The 20,266-nt window shown below is 35.2% G+C and overlaps 1 protein-coding gene across 7 annotated transcripts in view; it reads right to left on the bottom strand.

The window, feature by feature from the left end:
• The window catches only part of NT5C2 (5'-nucleotidase, cytosolic II), a 143,986-nt gene that overhangs the window by 46,594 nt on the left and 77,126 nt on the right, over window positions 1-20,266 (bottom strand). For 5 of the 7 annotated variants that reach the window (XM_014549387.1, XM_005878223.2, XM_014549388.1 and 2 more), the window contains exon 2: window positions 17,931-18,050. In XM_014549387.1, the coding sequence (XP_014404873.1) occupies window positions 17,931-18,050 (120 nt within the window). Of the gene's footprint in view, window positions 1-8,984; window positions 9,016-17,930; window positions 18,051-20,266 lie in introns of those variants that run through there. The other 2 variants (XM_014549391.1, XM_014549393.1) reach the window with 1 other exon arrangement.

The following is a 20,266-nucleotide window of genomic DNA, read 5'->3' as shown; positions in this document are numbered from 1 at the left end:
TAGAATTTCTTTGGCAATGGTGAACTTTATCCCTAACTCCTCCCACTGCCTAGGAGTCACAATTTCCTGGCCAAGTGCCTAAAGCAGTTACTGAAACAACAAATGAGACTAAGGATACAAGTATTAAATCTTCTTGGGCAATCTTCTTCCCTTCTTTGGTTATAGGTTTGTATAATTGTTACAATAAAAGAAAAGAAAAAGTTACAAATGCTTTTTTGAGAGTGCAAATTGAGATTAGGAACCAAATGATGTCTCTCTCTGTGTGTATATGTGTGTATTTAACTTAATAGAAAAATGTTATTATGTAAATTTTTGTTGAAAAACCTAATTTAGTGTTTTATCCCCAAACTAGTTCCTATTTTTGCTACTGGCACTCTAATTTTCCCACTTAAAACTAAAAATCTAGTTAATATCTTTTTATTCTTTCTTCTCCCTTAAATCCACATCATCTCAATAATCTCATGTGCCTTCATTTAAATTTCCAAATGTCTCTGGATCCCAGATGTTTTATTCAATTCACACTGCTAACAATCTGTCCAGGTCTTCATTAACTTTTTTTTTTTTTTAATCCTCACCTGAGGATATGTTTATTGATTTTAGAGCGGGAAAGAGAGAGGAATGGGAAGGAAAGAGGTGGGGGGGTGGGAAGCGGAGAAGGGAAGAAGGGAGAGGAATAGGAGAGAAAGAGTATGGGCTCATGTGCACACATGTGCTCTGATGTGGAATCGAACCCAACACCTTTCATGTATTGGATGATGCTCCAACTCAATGAGCCACACTGGCCAGGGAAACTCATTAATTTTTTAGCAACCATCTCCTAATTATTCTGCTTACACACGATTGCCAAATTAATTGCTTTGAAGTAGTGCTACTCCAAATGTGGTCCACAAACTAATGCTAGTCTGTGAACAGTTGTTATTAATCCATGACATGATATATACAGAAACTATATTTAAAAACTTTTATAACAATGACAGAAAATTTTTATGTTAAATGTGTAATTAAAAAAGTAGACGTACATTTTATGTCTCTTCATTTTCTAGTATTTCATTTCTATTACATTTTATAAGTGTACTCATTTGAAACAAACTGGAAATTTTTTTAAAAACTGGTCTTTCATCATATATAGTTTGAGAAGCACTGTCCTAAAGCAGTTGTATTCATGTTGTTCTTCTACCTAATAACCATCAGACATTTTTCACTACCTGCCCACTAATAAATTACAAATTTTTATAAAAATCACAAATTTTTTATAAAAAAGTTTATCTTCATGAACTTCAGACTTTCACCATCTTTCCAAAATCAGTTTTATGTTACATTCTCCACATCATGCACCTATTGCTATAATAATCAAAATGAACTACCTGCTATTCCAGAAAGGTCCACTGAGGCTTTGTTTTATGGTGTTCCCTATACCTGAAATGTCTTCCTCAGTTTTCTCTATCCTATTTTTCAAGACCCAGCAATCTCAAGTGACTTCTTCAAGAACTATTGACTTCAAGAACTATGTGACAGTGAGCTTCTGGGTTTCAGATTACTTTTCTATCTAAAGAGATTTCACCAACAATTAAATTATATAGAGTTGTAATCTAGGTGAAAGGTCTGAATATGCAAAATCCTTTATTTTTGCACTTACTATATTTTGTCACATACATAAAATATGTAGGTAGTTCTTGTATTCTTAACTGGATTATAAACTTTGAGGCCAGGCACTGCACGATATAACTGACATTTAATTCTTCCCTTTTCCACTCATTAGAACAAAATATCAGTGATGAAAAAGATATTTTTAAAGAGAGAATTCAAGTTATTGTTAATTACGCAAAACAATGAAAAATAAAGATTAGCCTACAATAGTTATTTTCAACCGGTGCACCATAAGACATTTTTTAAAAATATATTTTTATTGATTTCAGAGAGGAAGGGAGAGGGAGATAGAAACATCAATGATGAGGAGAATCATTGATTGGCTGCCTCCTGCACACCCCCTACTGGGGATTGAGACAGAAACCCAGGCATGTGCCCTTGACCTGAATCGAACCCAGGACCCTTCAGTACACAGGCTGACGCTCTATCCACTGAGCCAAACCGGCTAGTGCCCATAAAAAATTTTTAAATATGCAATACCCGACTATATAGTTAGGGGCACTGACCTCTTTTTCCTTAGATTGTCAAATTTAAAAAATGACAATAGCCAACAGAACAATAGCTGCCCGGTGTGAATGAATCAAAATTATACCTATTTTTTTTTGTCAGATTGGCAAAAAATATTTTTTTTTGATATGCCACAGAATTGTAGTAACTAGTTTATATATGCCATGAGATTAAAAGCGTTGAAAATCACTGTCCTAGAAAATAAATTAGAGGTTTTCCTAAAAGGAAATAGAAAAATGAGAAACAAAAATCAGAAAACTAATTTAGGAAAAAAAATTAAGTACAGGACAGATATAAATATTTGTGCCTGCAGTAACTTTTATTTAGAACACCCAAAGATTTCAAAGAGTTCTAATCCAATACCTAGCATAGGGCCTTGCAAAAAACAAAGACAATATTTAACTGAACTAAAAATTAAACTTAAACTAAAAAGTTAATAGCAGTTAGTGGTTGCCAGAGGCTGTGTGGGGAGGAAGGGATTGGGGAAATTTTTGTTAATGAGTACAGGGTTTCTTTTGGGGGTAATGAAAATGTTCTAAAGTTAGATAGTAGTATTGGTTGCACAACCCTGAATGCACTACAACCACTGAAATGTACACTTTAGCCCGGCCAGTGTGGCTCAGCAGTTGAGCATTGAACCAGGGGGTCACGGTTAGATTACAGTCAGGGGCACATGCCTGGGTTGCAGGCTCAATCCCCAGTGTGGGGCATGCAGGAGGCAGCCGATCAATGATTCTCTCTCATCATTGGTTTCTTTCTCTCTCTCCCTTTCTGAAATCAATAAAAATACATATTTTTAAAATGTACACTTTATTTTTTTAATATATTTCATTGATTTCAGAGAAGAAGGGAGAAGAGAGAGAAAGATAGAAACATCAATGATGAGAGAGAATCATTGATTGGCTACCTCCTGTACGGCCGCCCACACTTTGGATCAAGCCCACAACCTGGGCATGTGCCCGTTACCAGGAATCGAACCGTGACCTCCTGGTTCATAGGTCTACGCTCAACCACTGAGCCACGCCAGCCAGTCAAAAAATGTACACTTTAAAAAGGTAAACTGAATGGTATGCAAATTATCTCTCAACTAAGTTGTTAAAAACTTAATGGCAAGACTATAGTTTGCCTTAGTGTCCCCATCCTTCAGTAAAAAGTACACTTTTAGGTCTTGGTAATCTAAAAAATATAGATAAGAACTTTCTAATTTATGAAATGGATTCCTAAAAATTGAAAGTTCAAATACCATGGGTATATAGATACAGCAAGAAATTTTGGACTATATTATAAAAGCAAATATTTTATTTAGTAGCATTAGTTTTTATTTTCATAAATCCAGTCAGTTACTGCTTACTAATTTGTCCTAATATTTTCTCTGAGGAACAACCTCAGGAAGAGTACATTTGGTTTATCAGATTGTAACAGATAAGCACCTTGCTTTAAAAGTCTGAACAAGCAGAATATTATCATTTCTAAAATAAAACATAAATTAATTCAGAAACTCGTAAAGCTAGAATATCAAAGGGATATATCAAAGCTAGAATATCCATAATAAGAGGATAAAGAAGAAATAAATCTACAGCATAGAAGGAGCAATAGAGAAAATCTGTGCATCTCCGCCTCTGAGTCAGGGAGAGGCAAAACCTCCCAGAGAATCTGAACAAGAGCCATATGTCTGCATTCACACTACTAGGAGATGGTTAGTACTGTCCCCCTAGGTGACTAAAAGACATGAAATGCTCTCTGGAAGAACTCAATTGTAGGTGGTTATACTGCTAGATGCAGCCCAATTTCAGAGATGTTTAAAAGTGAAAAAATTTTAAGAGTAGTGATCATACTATGTTTCCACCAAAGATTTTAAAGCAAACTTTAAGGAGATTCATTAAAAATGTTTAAGAGACATTAATATTCCCTTCACTTTCATTCTCAGATGAAGAAACTGCAGTAATAAGAGCAGGATGATAGGGAATAAAAGAGAGGACTAATAAAATAAGAAAAATATACAAATTAAGGGAGAAACCAGAGATAACTACTTCTGCAAATAAATTTACTATTCTGAAACTTCAGTCTAATTAAACTTACTTTTTCCAATTCCTTCCCCCCATTTTCCTCTAAATTCTTACTTTTCTCCCCGTTTTTTTTTTAAAGTAAAGACCAATGTAGACAGGATAAATTATAAAATGCAGCAAATGTTCAAAACTGAACTCTGTGGGATAAAAATGAGAGAAGAAAATACAATTATCCATGTTATCATTAGGACAAATTAACAAGTTATGGACTATGCCTATAATGAAAAGGACAGGTCAATCAAAATTTAGAATTTAAAAGCAAATGATAAAACTCATTCTGGCCTCTTACCTGAGACAGCAGCAGTTTTAGTAATAAAAGGCATTCTAACAACTGTAGAAGACTAGGGTTTAATCATGACACTGAAAGGAGGGTGCATTTTTCCCTGCATTACTCATCCCACAGCACCTATATTTCCCCAAATATATTCTCTTGAATATGAATTAAGAATACCTTTTCATTTACAAAAAGTTAAATAAGCAGGTTAAGGAGCTGTTCACGTCTCTCCCACCAACTTTATTGAAGTATGATTTACTTAAAATAAAATTCACCCATTATAAGTGTAAAGTTTGGTAAATTCGGCAATTGTATACACTGATGTAACAATTACCATAATCAACCCCAAACATTTCTTAATGTCCTTTTGCAATAGCTTCCCCAACCCCTGGCCCCAGGCTACCACTGATTTATGATTTGTCATTTCAGGTTTCTTATAAATGGAATTAAATATCATGTAGTTGATTCTTGCGCCTCTTTTCCCTAGCACAATATTTCTGAGATTCATTCGTGTTGTTATATGTACCATAATTAGTTCTTTTATTTCTAAGTACTATTCCACTGTGTGGATATACCACAATTTGTTTACCTATTCAATTAATGGATTATTTTGGATTGTTTCCAGTATTGACTATTATAAACAATGCTGCTATACAAATCTGTGTGGACATAGGCTTTCATTTATCCTGGGTAAACAAATACCTAAAAATGGAATTACTAGGTCATATGGTAAGTTTATGTTTGATTTTAAAAGACATTGCTGCCCTGGCAGGTTTAACTCGGTGGATAGAGCATCGGCCTGCGGACCAAAGGGTCCTGATTTCGATTCCGGTCAAGGGCACATACCTTAGATGCAGGCTCCTCCCTGGCCCCAGCCTTGGTCAGGGCTCATGCAGGAGACAACCAATCGATGTGTTTCTCTCACATCGATATTTCTCTCTGTCTTTCCCTCTCCCACTCTCCCTAAAAATAAATGGAAAAATATCCTCGGGTGAGGATTAACAAAAAATCCTATCTAATAAAGAGGGAATATGCTAATTGGCCCTCACAACGTTGCAAAGATGGCGGCGCCCACAGCTAATAAGGAGGGAATATGCTAAATGACTGTCCCACCCTCAAAGAGGTGGCGCCCACAGACAATAAGGAGGGAATATGCTGACTGACTGCCCCGCCCTCAAAGATGGCGGCACCCACAGCCACAAGATGGCAGCGCCCAGTCCCCTCAGCCCTGCGGGGACAGCAGGTGCTCCTGCCTCTGGAGTTCCCCAGTCCCTTCAGCCCCCCAGCTGCCCAGGGCCGGCCGAGGCTCAGGTAACCAGGGCCAGCCAAGGCTTGTGCTGCCGGCAGTGGCAGCAGCAGAGGTGTGATGGGGCGTCGCTTTCCCCTGATCGCCGGGTCGCCTCCCACCCTGAGGGCTCCTGGACTGTGAGAGGGGGGAGGCCGGGCTGAGGAACCCCCCCCTCCAGTGCATGAATTTTCATGCATCAGGGCCTCTAGTAAATAAATAAAAGACATTGCTAAAACTGTTTTCTATTTTGCATTCTCATCAGCAATGCAGGAGAGTTCCAGCTGTTCCACATGGTCAATGTTTTTCATTTTAGTCATTCTAATTAAGCAATTTTCAACCAGTGTGCAGCAAGAATTTTTAAAACATGCAATACCCCTTTTCCCCAAGATTGTCAAATTAAAAAATGACAACAGCCACCCAGCCGGCATGGCTCAGTGGTTGAGCATTGACCTATGAACCAGGAGGTCAGTTTAATTCTCGGTCAGGGCACATTCCCAAGTTGCAGGCTAGATCCATAGTGTGGGGTGTGCAGGAGGTGGCCATTGATTATTCTCTCTCATCATTGATGTTTCCATCTCTCTCTCCCTCTTCCTCTCCGAAATCAATAAAAAAAAACAACAACACTTTTTTTTTTAAATGACAAAAGCCAACACAATAGCCGTCTGGTATGAATGAATTAAAATTATAACTATTTTTTGTCAGATCAGCCAAAAATATATTTTCTGGTGTGCCATAGAATTTAGTAATTAGCGTATGAGTGCCAGGAGATGAAAAAAAATTGAAAATTGCTGTTCTGGTTAATTTAGTCATTCTAGTGGGTGGAATAGTAGCTCATTGAGGTTTTAACTCATACTTCCCTAATGGTTAATGATGTAGAGCATCATTTCAAGTACTTATTCGCCATATCTTTTTCTGTATGTGAAGTATATATTCAAATATTTTGCCCATTTTTAAACTGGGTTGTTTGCCTTATTATTGTATTGTAAAAATTTTTAAAAGTAGATACTTTTTTACTTATTGACTGATTTGAGAGAGAGAGAGAGAGAGAGAGAGAGAGAGAGAGAGAAGGGGGGGAGAATAGTTTCTCCTGGTCTGTTTTATTAATGGTGTCTTTCAAAAAGCAGGTTTTTGTTTTTTAATTTTTGATGAAGCCATTTATCAATTTTGTCTTTCATCTTTTGATGTATTTTATCTAAGAAATCTTTACCTAATTCAAAGTCACAAAGATTTTCACCTACACTTTACTTTTAACTTTTATATATAGGCCCATGATCCATTTTACATTACTTTTATATGGTTTGAAGTAAATGTTTATTTATTTCCTATATGAAATTACTTTGGACTCATTGTTGAAAATCAGTTGTGGGTCTATAAACTCCCTACATGATCTACAAAAGTCTATCCTTACATTAATACCACACTGTCTCAATTACCATAAGTTTACATAAGGCTCAGTATAATTTTTGGTGATTTAACTCTTATAACGATCTTTTCCTATTACTATTAGGAGATTTCATTTATGTCAAATGACAGCTGTACTACATGTCAAAATATCACATATACAAAAATTGTAAAAATAAAAATTCTTTTCATCCCAAAGTACAAAATTTATCCATTTATTTCTAAAGATAGCAAAGGAGAATAAAAGCTAAATGATTTCATATATGTGTTCATGCATTTCAAATACACTTGTTTCATTACTTATTCAGACAACACAGAGATTGCCCTAGGGGCCCCTGGAATAAACCTAAAAGAGTATCTCAGCCCTTATAATGTCCTTTGGTTTATATAGATCCCTAACTAACCAATTCTAACATATGCTTTACCTTAAGGGGAAAACTAGCACAAATTACTTCACAAGAATTTTGACTACACCTAGAAATATATTTCTTCTTAAATCTATAAACCAGGTTTATAAATAACTATGTGTACAAGACTAACAAATATATCAGCATCTGTGATCATCTTTATCATAAAAATCATTTAACAACTGCAGATTTTTACCCAGTATGGGAAGGTAAGAAAACATATAAACCTAAAGGGCAGTCATGAGTGGTCTAAAAATAATATAATTACATTTGCCATAATTCATTTTCTTTACCCAATAATGAGGTCTAAAAGTAGCAGTAGAGAAGGCCAATTTCATTTTGTTCATAATCGATACGTAATTTGATTTAAAAAATTGTAAGCACAGCACTGAAATTGTTTCAAAATTTCTAAAGGAACAAAGAACTAGGAAGAAACTAAGAGTTTCCAAAAAATCAAAATATTATTGTATTCTTGAAGGTCTTTTTGAGAGATCTATGTCCTATTTAATCAAAGGCAATGTCTCTCTAAAGCAGCGGTTCTCAACCTGTGGGTCACGACCATCGGAAAACACATATAGCATATCAGATATTTACATTACGATTCATAACAGTAGCAAAATTACAGTTATGAAGTAGCAACGAAAATAATCTTATAGTTGGGGGTCACCACAACATGAGGAACTGTATTAAAGGGTCGCGGCATTAGGAAGGTTGAGAACCACTGCTAAAGTCTAGTATGCTTGAAGGCTAGAAATGAGATAATCAACAGTATGCAGACATTAACCTACATGTTATCTATTATAGTGACCACAAAAAAAGAAAATCAGTAATTCAGACTCAGCAGCAAATGAGAAATGTTAAAACAATAAAAAACCTAATCAGAACTATTTTACATTGTAAAGAGAAATAGGGGATTCAAAAAAATTATTTGTTGCCAACAATGCCCAGAAGGAAACAAAATCATAAGCTGATTTCACTCAGTCTTTCACACCATTTTCTCAAGGTACAATTTATTTTTAAATGCCTTTGAATTTTTAAACTTCACTCATTTCTTTGCAAAACTCTTTGGTAAGACACTGGTTGCTTCTAATATTCATAAATACTTTCTATCAAAAACCAAAATAAGTTTACCACAGAGTAAACAGGGTGTTTAAACTCACTAAATTCCTATTAAGATTATCCATCCTCAGTGCTGTTTTTCAAAATAGCAATAGTACCTTTACAGTATATTACATGTGAAACACTAACAATGTAAGTTTTCAGCTGAATTTCTTTCAATCTCTACTTCCACTCTAACTGGTGAGCACTGCTTATTAATCTTCCAATTCACTCAGATGACTAGAACACCTCTTTGCTGAGAAAAATAAGGAAAAAAGAATAATAAACTCACTTACCCTTCCTTAGACATTCTCAAAGATCTACTTCCTGTGGATGAGAATACAGGATCAACAAACAAGCTTCACTGATCTCTTAAGAACTGTAGCTCATTTGTTAAAGCACAGAGAACTCAGGCCCTGAGAGGCCCAACAAATTCGGGCACAATGCCGAACCCCAGCCAGGCAATATCTCAGTGACCAATACCCTCAGCTTTAAATATTTAAAAATCTAAGAATAATAGGGAAAAAATGGAGAGCAGGAAAAATAACTAAAGGTCAGAACTGTTTAAGACTGACCAGTTTAAGAAGGAGAAATCCAAATGGCAAGTTCCGGTAAGAGACAGGAATCGTTACTGGCAAACACACAGAAAAAGCAAATTTACCCCCTAATGAGGCCCGCCAACAGTACACAAACAATGTGAGTTTCACAGAATGCAGCGGCCCTAGTCAGTCCAAGTAATTTTCAGTTTATTCTGAGGGGGGGAAATCAACGGGATATATGTTTTAATTATCAGTTATTTCCTCCCTTCGAAAATGAACAATTGAACCACAAGAGAAGAAAGTATGTGCAGATCATATTACAGGAGGAACCTAAAGTATTTCCACACTGAAGTGTTTTTTTCTGATCATTAACTGCCTTTAAGGAAAACATCTGTTACTCAATCGCCTGAAAATTTCAGCTCACGTGAAAAGAAATTTACAGATCTTTGGCATATGGGGGATAAATCCAGAACATTTTAAAGGTTAATTCCAAATCTCAGAGCAAATTGAGATTTGAAAGAAAAACATCTGCAACATTCCTGCCTCCTGACCGATATAATGCATAGGGATTATGCAATAGGGGAAGAAATAAACAAGTGTGCTAAAGTCTAAGAACACAGAGATGGCAAATAAATCCTCCTAGTGGTGATTCAAATTAAAAATAAAATTTACATATCTTCAAAAAATACTACTTAAATTTAAAAAACTTTATCTCTTTAAATATTACCTAAATATCTTACCATAAGGTTTCTATTAGTTATTAAAATGTTTAGTTTTTTTCAGTTTATTTAGAAAAGCAGGAGGGTGTAATGGAAAGAGAATGAGCACTGAACAACTACAGTTAAATCCCAGCTCCTCTACTTTCTGGCTTTGGGACCTTTAAACTTAGCCTGAGATTTTTTAAATATATAGAACATAGATAAGATCTAGTGGAGTTGTTGTCTGTCATAAGTACATTAAACTCTCGATTCTGCAGACCGTGATTTAATGGATGTTGGATTTAACTGACAAAATTTCCAGTCCATATGTCATATGTGAACATTAACACTCTGTTAATTTTAAAATGCTTTTAACCAAGATTTGTTTATAATTAACGTTATATTTTTTGTTATTGATTCGCTGTTATTTTTAACACATTTTAGCAAATAGGCCATATTTTAGGGGGGAAAGAAAACACTGTAGTAAGGTTGCTAACAAAAATAAATACTACAGCCTACATATTTAAATCCAAGAGCCACCACTTATAAACAATGTTTGGGGAATGATTAACACGTGATCACATGGCATCTCAGGTGGTAATTGCTTCTGTCTTGTGGAATGACTTTCTGCAGCATTTTTGGGTTTTGTTTATTTTATTTTTTCCATCATCTTTTATCCCCTCTTTGGCCCTCTTCCACTTCCACTCATTTCTGAGTCAAATGGTAAGTGTCTCTAACATTGTAAGAAACTACCAAACTGTTTTTGCAGAGTGATTATATACTATTTTGACTTTTACCAGCAATGTACGAGTTCCAGTTGCTCCACATCCTTGGCAACACTTGGTATTGTCAGTATTTTTTATTATAGCCACTGTAATAGGCATATACATTGTAGTTCTAATTAGTATTTCCTAATGGCTAATGATGTTAAACATGTGCCTTCACGCTATACATACATCCTCTGTAGTGACATGTCAGTCTTTTGCCCATTTCTTCACTGAGTTGTTTTCATATTGTTAAATTTTAAAAGTTCTTTATAAATTCTGGATACAAGTCCTTTATCAGATGTGGGGCTTACAAATATTTTCTCAGTCTATAATAGCTTTATAATTAATAGCTAAAAAGCCCAAAGGTCCATCAACAGAAAAACAATAAACTGTGATATACTAATACAATGGAATACCACACAGTAATAAAAAAGAACAAATTACGGATACACACAAAACATGGATGAACCTATTTCTCAGGCATTACAGTGAATAAAAGAAGCCATACACAAGAGTCCCTGAAGTTGAAATAGGCTATCCAAATATGAAGAACATTTCCTCAACCTGAATTTATTATAGGATTTCATTAAATCAAAGATCTATTATCTTTTATTCTTTCTCTTTCTTGCTGCCACCACCACTTTTCATTTTACTTCTAGGTACAGTGTTCTTGGAAGAAGCACAGAAGAAATGGTGACAAATTAAAAACGTTTTAGGAACAATGAAGTTTAGAGAATTTTGTATTCTATAAAGTAATATCGCCACAACTCCTAACCCCTAGCAGTTACTACTGTTCTCAATCTTCTTAATTTTATCATTTCAAGAATGTTATAAACATGAAATCATACAGTGTATAACCTTTTGAGATTGGCTTTATTAACTCAGCATAATTTTCTTGAGATACCTCAAAGCTGTCTGTATTTATAGTTCATTCTTTTTTATTACTAAATAGTATTCCATAAATGACATTTTTGGATGAAATAATCTAAAAATATCTTACTGGTGCTTGAATCCTATCTGTCTCTTCCTAGAACAGCAATTTTCAACCCATGTGCCGCAAGAATTTTTAAAACACGCAATACTTGACTATTTAGTCAGGGGCACTGACCTCTTTTCCCTTAGATTGTTAAATTTAAAAAAAGACACACCCATCATCAAAATTATACCTTTTTTTTTGTCAGATCAGCAAAAAACATATTATCTTTTTTGGTGTGTCGCAGAATGTTAGTAATTAATTTATGTGTGCCATGAGATGAAAAAAGGTTGAAAATCGCTGCCCTAGAAATGTGAAACACTAATCAATGCATAAGGTTGCTATACTAACAAAAAAAAAAATTTAACACAGCTCTGATACTCTACCTCATTCTTATTCTGACAAGATATACGCCATTTGTACGTTAAGAAACACAGCTCCTTGCTAATCCTGAGAACCTGTATTTCCTGTGTGGTTTTCCAATTTATAAAATGGCTACTGAAATTTTAACAACTTACCCATTTGAATATTTGAACCTATACTAAAATGGCAGGTTAATTAAGCTTGATCTATAACACAATAAGCTGAATGACATGCATGTGATATTGGTAAGCAGTTAAGAGAGAAATACAATTTATCAAACTGGCAATCCCTGTCTGCATAAAACCTAATCCCGGCTTTCAATTTGAAGTAAAAAAAAATCATCGACATTTCTAATTCTACAGTGTGTCAAGCTACAGGTTCTACAAAATAATTTTTATGCAACTACACAAATTCCTTTTTATTCCTGAAACATATATAATAAACTCATTTATTATTGGAGAAGAAACTATTATTCAACAGGTTTAAATAAAGACTGGTATGGCTTTGGAGGCCTAAATTTCAGTTTAAAAATAATTTCAGATAAATATACAAAGAACTTTAAATATAAAGTAATTGCAATTCCTTTTAAAATAAGGCAAAAGACTAGTAAACCAAAAACTCCCAAGCCAAAATACTATCAAATTTCAGTTCAAGATAATAAAAACCACTGCTGAATTCATATGCTGTTTTCACAAAGAGCCAACTCACTTACTGAAATTCTTCTGTACTGTAATCATCCAAACTTTAAAAGAGCAAAACCAAATACCTGACTTCAGCATCCTGGGCACAGTCAATGTGGAAAGCAGATGAAAAATGTAATTGCTCCATTCCTGGATTTGGTAAATACAAATTCTGATCTGTATTGCTATTAGAATCTATGTGTTAAACAAGGAGCTGTTTTAAGAGGTACTTATCTAACCTACCCCCTTCTTCAAGCCACTATAACATCTGAGCAGTTCAGCCTATCTTCTGACCATAGAGCAAAACATATGTCAATGAAGGGTTTGGCCTAATGATTATCTTCAGCCTAGAAGACTCAACAATCATAATAAGGAAATGGAAGAACAGTCATACATTCTGAAGAATAATTTCTTAATCATGACATATGACCATCATTTCCATACTGAAATTTAGAAGACTAATATTAAGCAGGAAAAAAGCTGGAAGTTAGATATTCATTTATTTAACTAAAAGTATTCAGCTTCGCCAGGCCCCAGTGGCTCAGTGGTGGAGTGTTGACCTAGAAACCTGGAGGTCACGGTTCGATTCCTGGTCAGGGCACATGCCTGGGTTGCAGGCTCAATCCCCAGTAGGGAGCGTGCAGGAGGCAGCCGATCAATGATTCTCTCTCATCACTGATGTTTCTCTCTCTCTCTCCCTCTCCTTCTCCCTTCCCCTCCGAAATCAATAAAAATATTTAAAAAATAATAAATAAAAATATTCAGCTTCTAAAAGTGAATTCTAGATATCACATACAATGTACAGTTTATGACAAATGATCAGAATGGTCTGCCTAATTTAGCCAATGATAAATAATAACCATCTCCAATAAATGTCTTTAATAAAATGTCCTGGAAACAGAATAAGTACAAATTGACTTAACTAGAAAACTAAAATAAATGTCTTCTAAATGGTTTCTATTTAAAATTTTTAATTAATAAAAGCAAATACTTTATAAGAGTTCAAAATCCCAATTTTTTATATTAAAAGGAAATTTTGCAATATGCTACAATGAGTGAACCTTGAGAACAGTATACTAAGTGAAATTAGCCAGTCACAAAAAGACAAATACTCTATGATTCCACTTATATGAGGTACTTAGAATAGTCAAAATCATAAAGACAAAGTATAATGGTGGATGTTTACCAGGGGCTAGATGGAGGGGAGAATGGGGAGTAATTGTTTAACTAGAGGCCCGGTGCACAAATTCGTGCACTGGGTGGGGTTGGGGGGTCTGCCCCCTGGTGGTCAGTGCTCATCATAGCGACCAGTCGTTCTGCTGTTTGGTCAATTTGCATATTAGCCCTTTATTATATGGGATAGGTATAGAGTTCCAATTTTAAAAATGAAAACAGTTACAGAGATGGATGGTGGTGACAACTGCACAATGTGAATGTATTTAATACCAGGGTACACTTAAAAACAGTGAAAATGATAAACTTTATGTTGTGTATACTTTACTACAATAAAAAAAGAAAAATGTTTTAAATGATCTAAAAATTCAAACCCATGAAGATGCTTTTTCTATTTCTATTATTTAAAATTGCATTCAACTACATGAAGAATGTTGGGTGTTGAGCCTGTCTAAAATCTTCCAGGAAATATCATTCCAAATGAGTCAGAAGTACACTCAGCTCTATGACATCAAACACAATTAGGACACTTGATGTTTACCAGATGATCTCTCTTCATTGCATAATCCTAACCCTTGTTTCCATTGAACAGAAAGTATAAAACACATCTCTCCATAAAAATCTCTCCCAAAGGCAAGTTATGTTTTATTTATATAGATACACATCAACTCTGTTTTACACTTTAATCCCCATGCATATCTAGCAACATGTCTCACACATTGCAGAGAATCATTAATATCACTGGTTGATTTTGAGTCTTTACCTTGATGGGAACCTGAAATGTTTCTACTTATTCAGGTTTAAGGAATAACAGCAGCCTAACATCTAGAAATGCTACACAGTCAGCAAATGTTTCTGCTTAATAGATCAATTTGTTACGAAATACCTTGTTTCCTATGAATAAACAAACATCAGAGAATTGTCATGAGGGCTGAAATCATGACCTGCTGGGAGTTTGTTCAGTAAATGCTCAGCCCGTTTGTTTCACTTATAGATCAGTTGATTAAAGACTCTAACATGCAGTTGTGGATCATGAGATCCCAAGTAAGCAATTATTAATTTGCAACAAACATTATTGAGCATAGAGTTTTTAATGCCATCTGTTTACTCAAGAAGAAACCAAATTGGCCTCCCTGAGATCACAATATCACAAAACCTGAAACCTACACTTCTGACTCTAACTCCAACTGTTTTTTTTCACTGCTTATAACTAATATCAGAGACAGTGTCATAACCTTGTATCTTGTCATCGTCACTAATGTTCCTATGTCCAATGTATCAAATATACTCTCTATCTCTCATCAGACATTTACATTTTTAAAGTAGATAAAATCTGTTGTGTGCATTTCCTGTAGATCTTGATTATTAAAATTATGTAAATTTTTTGGTTCCTAAAGCATACCACTAGTATAAATATGGCTTATTTTTCTTTCTCTGGTAGATTTACACCACTAAATGATCAAAACAGAACACTGGTGGCATAAAACAAAGTAAATGGGCATACTGCCTACAGTGGGATGGACTGGATCTTCTACCTTGTTAAGACAGAGATTTGTTGTCAGCTCACATTCCTGAGCTGTAGGAGTATGTGAAATATAAATATTTGTTGGATGAAGATGATGCAAAAGAATGGCTTCCACTGCCTGAAGCTATATTGTTCAACTCATTCAACAAATACTTAAAATTGTTTTGAATGGAGAGAAAATAGAAAACCTCTCTGACCAAACCGAACCAAGAATGTAGAAGTTATGAGCATTCCCAATGAACATAAACAAAAACAAAAAGCAGAAAAGATTACTTGGAATTTGAAAAAGGCAGTACGTTTTAAACTGAGTACAAAAATTAGAACATTTTGGGGAGGTCCAAAGTTCACCGTTTGCATTCTTCCAAGAATGTGACACAGGTTGGGAAGAAGGTTATCACAAAAAGTGATCAAAGTTTGTTTATATCATGAATTAATTGATTTGAATATAAAACTTTTTGCTTTTGAAAGTTGTTAATTTTTTATCTTTAACTATATCTTGATATATTAGTTTTCAAATGATTATTATACAATAAAAGTAATACTTACAATATTTGTCTTTATATTACATTTTTATAATGTAAACATTAATATTATCCTATATAATAAAAGGGTAATATGCAAATTGACCCTAACAGCAGAACGACTGGGAATGACTGGTCACTATGACACACACTGACCACCAGGGGGCAGACGCTCAATGCAGGAGCTGCCCCCTGGTGGTCAGTGCGCTTCCATAGGGGGAGCTCTGCTCAGCCACAAGCCAGGCTGCCAGCTGCCAGCACAGCGGTGGTGGCGGGAGCCTCTTCCGCCTCTTCAGCAGCGCTAAGGGGTCTGACTGCAGCTTAGGCCTGCTCCCCGCTGGCAAGTGGACATCCCCCGAGGGCTCCCGGGCTGCCAGAGGGATGTCTGACTGCCAGCATAGGCCCGTTCCCCTGGGGAGCGGGCCTAAGCCAGCAGGTGGACATCCCCCGAGGGGGTCCCAGACTGCGAGAGGGCACAGGCCGGGCTGAGGGACCCTCCCGAGTGCACAAATTTTTGTGCACTGGGCCTCTAGTGGTAAATAAAATTTATAAAAAGCTACACAGTGAGTGACCTACCATCAGACAAATGTCACCAGTCTACTTTAAAAACCAACTATTGATACAATAATTAACTTTCAAATCATTCAATATCAAATAACTATTGTGTTCAAAATATTAATTCTTGCTCTTGCCGCATGGATCAGTGGTTGAGCATCAACCTATGAATCAGGAGGTCACGGTTCAATTCCCGGTCAGGGCACATTCCAGGTTGTGGGCTTGATCAATGATTCTCTCTCATCATTCAATCAATAAACATCCTCAGGTGAAGATAAAAACAACAACCATATCCTCAGGTGAGGGTTTGAAATATATAAATTTTATATATATATATTCTTCTGAAATACCAAAATGTTACCTAATTCTGACCAAGTTTGTACACAGAGAAGAATGGAATCAGAGTTCTTTTTTGGGGTCAGGATTGTTTTAAATTACCTGTATAAACTATTTTAGACATGTTTCCAGCAAGATTTTAAAAGTAGTATTTCCTCTAGCCCCAAAACAGATTAAGTAATTATCAACTGTAGACTTTCTAAAGTTCCCATACAACTTTTTAGCACTACTTTTTAGCACCAGGCATTTCTACTTATCCCTGGTTTTCCTTAAAATGGGAAGTAGAGATAGTTCTAGAAGGGCCCAGATCTTTCTATCTTACAAATTCACAGAAAGCATAAACTTCTAATTTTTGTCTAAAAACAAATGATTCCTAAATGTAGTGTCTGCTTCCAAGTATCTTAGTTACAGAAGCTTTAGGTCATGGGTGGGCCATATGGACATTTATAACATCATTCAAGGGCCAAACAAAATTATGAACTTAAAAATTAGCTTGCTATATTTGGTCAAATATTTAATTAACTGGCCCCTGATGCCTTGGCAGGGCCAGATCAAATGATTTTTTGTGGGCCTTATATGACCTGTGGGCCAGATGTTCCCCACCCCTGATTTAAGCAGAAGCAGCCATTCAAATAAGTGTATTAAAAGTGGCAAATAAACTGAAAATGCATTTTAAACATTTAAAGGAAAAAGAATTTGGAGAAAATTTTGTATTTAAATCAATATAAGAAACATTGTTAATACCCAGATTATCCACATTCATATAACACACAATAGTCAGTAGACAATTTAAAAAATCTATTTAAAAATTATAACCAGTTTGTGGTAAATGTCTATTAAGAATTTCATTCTCATTAAGGTGCAATTTTCTAGCAGCTGAAGACTGCTATTAAGAACTTTTATTTTTTAGTAATAAGTAGCAGTGAGAAATTTAAAAAGAAAGGCAGCAGCAACAGTCTAGACTTTGGACTAGACTTGAGCCATAAGTTCACTATATAATCTAGGATAAATTACCTAACTTCTCTGAACATTTATTTCATTATCTGTAAAATAAAGATAAATATGTACACTTTATAAAGCTGTTTTGAGGATTAAATAGACAAAATACTTACCGATGATAGGCTTCTCGCCGATACTTTTTCAGGGCATGTTTATCCATGTTAGCAGGCAGATCTGCTGCATTCTGTAACCGATCACTCCAGGAGGTTGTCATTTTAATTGTACGCTGAATTCTAGAAAAGAAAATCAGTATTTAATTTAGAAGCTTAATAATGATACCTGATTTTTAAAAATACATATATATATTTTTTAATTTATTTTTTTTTAATCCTCACTTGGGGATATTTTTTCCATTGATTTTTAGAGTGGAAGGGAGGGGAGGTGGGAGAGAGAGATACAGAGAGAGAGAGAGAGAGAGAGAGAGAGAGAGAGAGAGAAAGAGATAGAGATTGATTGGCTGCCTCCCTGCACACACATACCCTACCGGGGATCAAACTAGCAACCTGGGCATGTAGCCTGACTGGGAATAGAACCAGTGACCTCTTGGTGCATACATAGGACAACACCCAACCAACTGAGCCACACCGGCCCGGCTGACATCTGATTTCTTAAAAATCAGAAAAACTTTATTTTACAACTGCCTGATATAATTATCTGTTGCAATGTACTGAATATAGTAAATATACTAAAAAATATACTGACACTTCTAAAGCATATGAATTAAGGAAAATGTTTCATATGATAATTTCTATCCAGAAAGATCATATACATCACTTCAAAATAATAAAGCATAATTAACTTTAATCCTAAATTCTAGAAAAGGAACTGAGATGACAGATTTATGAAAATATATAATTTTTAGTTAATGTTTCAAAATGTGCAAAGTAAACAATTTCTAAATCAATAAACTAAGCTCAATCGAAAGTGGTACAAAAATAAGTAATGAATATTTGATTTCTAATTTTATCATACATTTACATTTTTATATAAAATTTATTTTTCAGCCCAGCTGGCATGGCTCAGTGGTTGAGCATCGACCTATGGATCAGGAGGTTATGGTTCCATTCCCAATGGGGCATATCCCCAGGTTGCAGGCTTGATCCCCAGTAGAGGGTGTACAGGAGGCAGCCGATTAATGATCCTCTCCCATCATTGATGTTTCTATCTCTTTCTCTCCCTTCCTTCCTCTCTGAAATCAATAAAAATATATTTTAAAAAATAATAACAAAACAAGGTGAACAACTAAGTATCTACCTTAAATACCTTAAAACTAGACAGTTCTAGGTTTCATTTATATTTTTAAGATTTTCATCTGTAAATAGTTTTAAATAAGGATGAAAAATATCCTCTTTAAGATAAGGAATTTAATAACATTTTATTAAAATACCAATGTTTGACAAAACAGACTCATAAACACAGAGTTGCCAGATAGAAGGAGGGTTGGGGGGGCTGGGTGAAAACAGTGAAGGGATTAAGTACAAAATGGCAGTTACAAAATAGTCATGGGTATGTAAGGTACAACATAAGGAATACAGTCAATAGCATTGTAATAACTATGTATGGTACCAGGTGTGTACTAGGCTTGAGGGGATCACTTTATAAGTTATATAAATGTTTAACCACTATGCAATATACCTAAAACTAATAGAGTATTGAATGTCAACTGTAATTGAAAAATTAAAAATGTGTTTTAAAGAAGCAAATACTCAAGAAAAATTAAATAAAACTGAATTTCCAGCTTAAAAAAAAGCTGAAGAGAAAAGAAAAAAGCAGATTTCTCATCTGAAACAGTATAACTAGAGGAAAGTAGAGAAACATCTTTAAAGTACTAAAAAAGTGTCAACCTAGAATTCTTTACCTGGCAAAAATACCATTCAGGAATAAAAATGCAATAAAAAATTTTTCAGACATACAAAAGCTGAAAGAATTCACCACCAGCAGACTAAAAAAAATTTTAAAGGAAGTCTTTCAGGTAAGAGGAAAATAATACAAAAAGGAAATCAATTACACAAAGGAATGGATAAATATTTTAAAATTTTTTCCTACTAGTAAATCTTTTAAAAAGTAATTGTTTGAAGCAAAAGTAATAACCATGTACTGTGAGGTGTATAACACATGTGTAAGTCAAATATATGACAGCAATAGCCCAAAAGTGAGTAGGGGCAAAATAGAAACACAGTATTATAAGATTCTTACAGAATATATCTATCTATATATATAAAGAGCCAGGGGCCGTCACATCTGAAACATTTAAACGGACGACCGAACAGGCTGTGTGGGGTGACCAGGTCGGCAGGAGGGTTAGTGAGGGCCGACTAAACGACTAAGTAGCAGACTGAGTGGGGCAACCAGGCCAGCAGGGGGGACAGTGAGGGGCAACCAGGCTGGCAAGAGGCCAAGTTGGGGGCAACCAGGCTGGCAGGGGGGGCAGTTAGGGGCAACCAGGCCG

The sequence above is a fragment of the Myotis brandtii genome, unplaced genomic scaffold (genome assembly GCF_000412655.1).
Source record: "Myotis brandtii unplaced genomic scaffold, ASM41265v1 scaffold550, whole genome shotgun sequence".
In the NCBI taxonomy this organism is placed as follows: Eukaryota; Metazoa; Chordata; class Mammalia; order Chiroptera; family Vespertilionidae; genus Myotis; species Myotis brandtii.
This window is presented reverse-complemented; position numbering and strand designations above follow the sequence as displayed.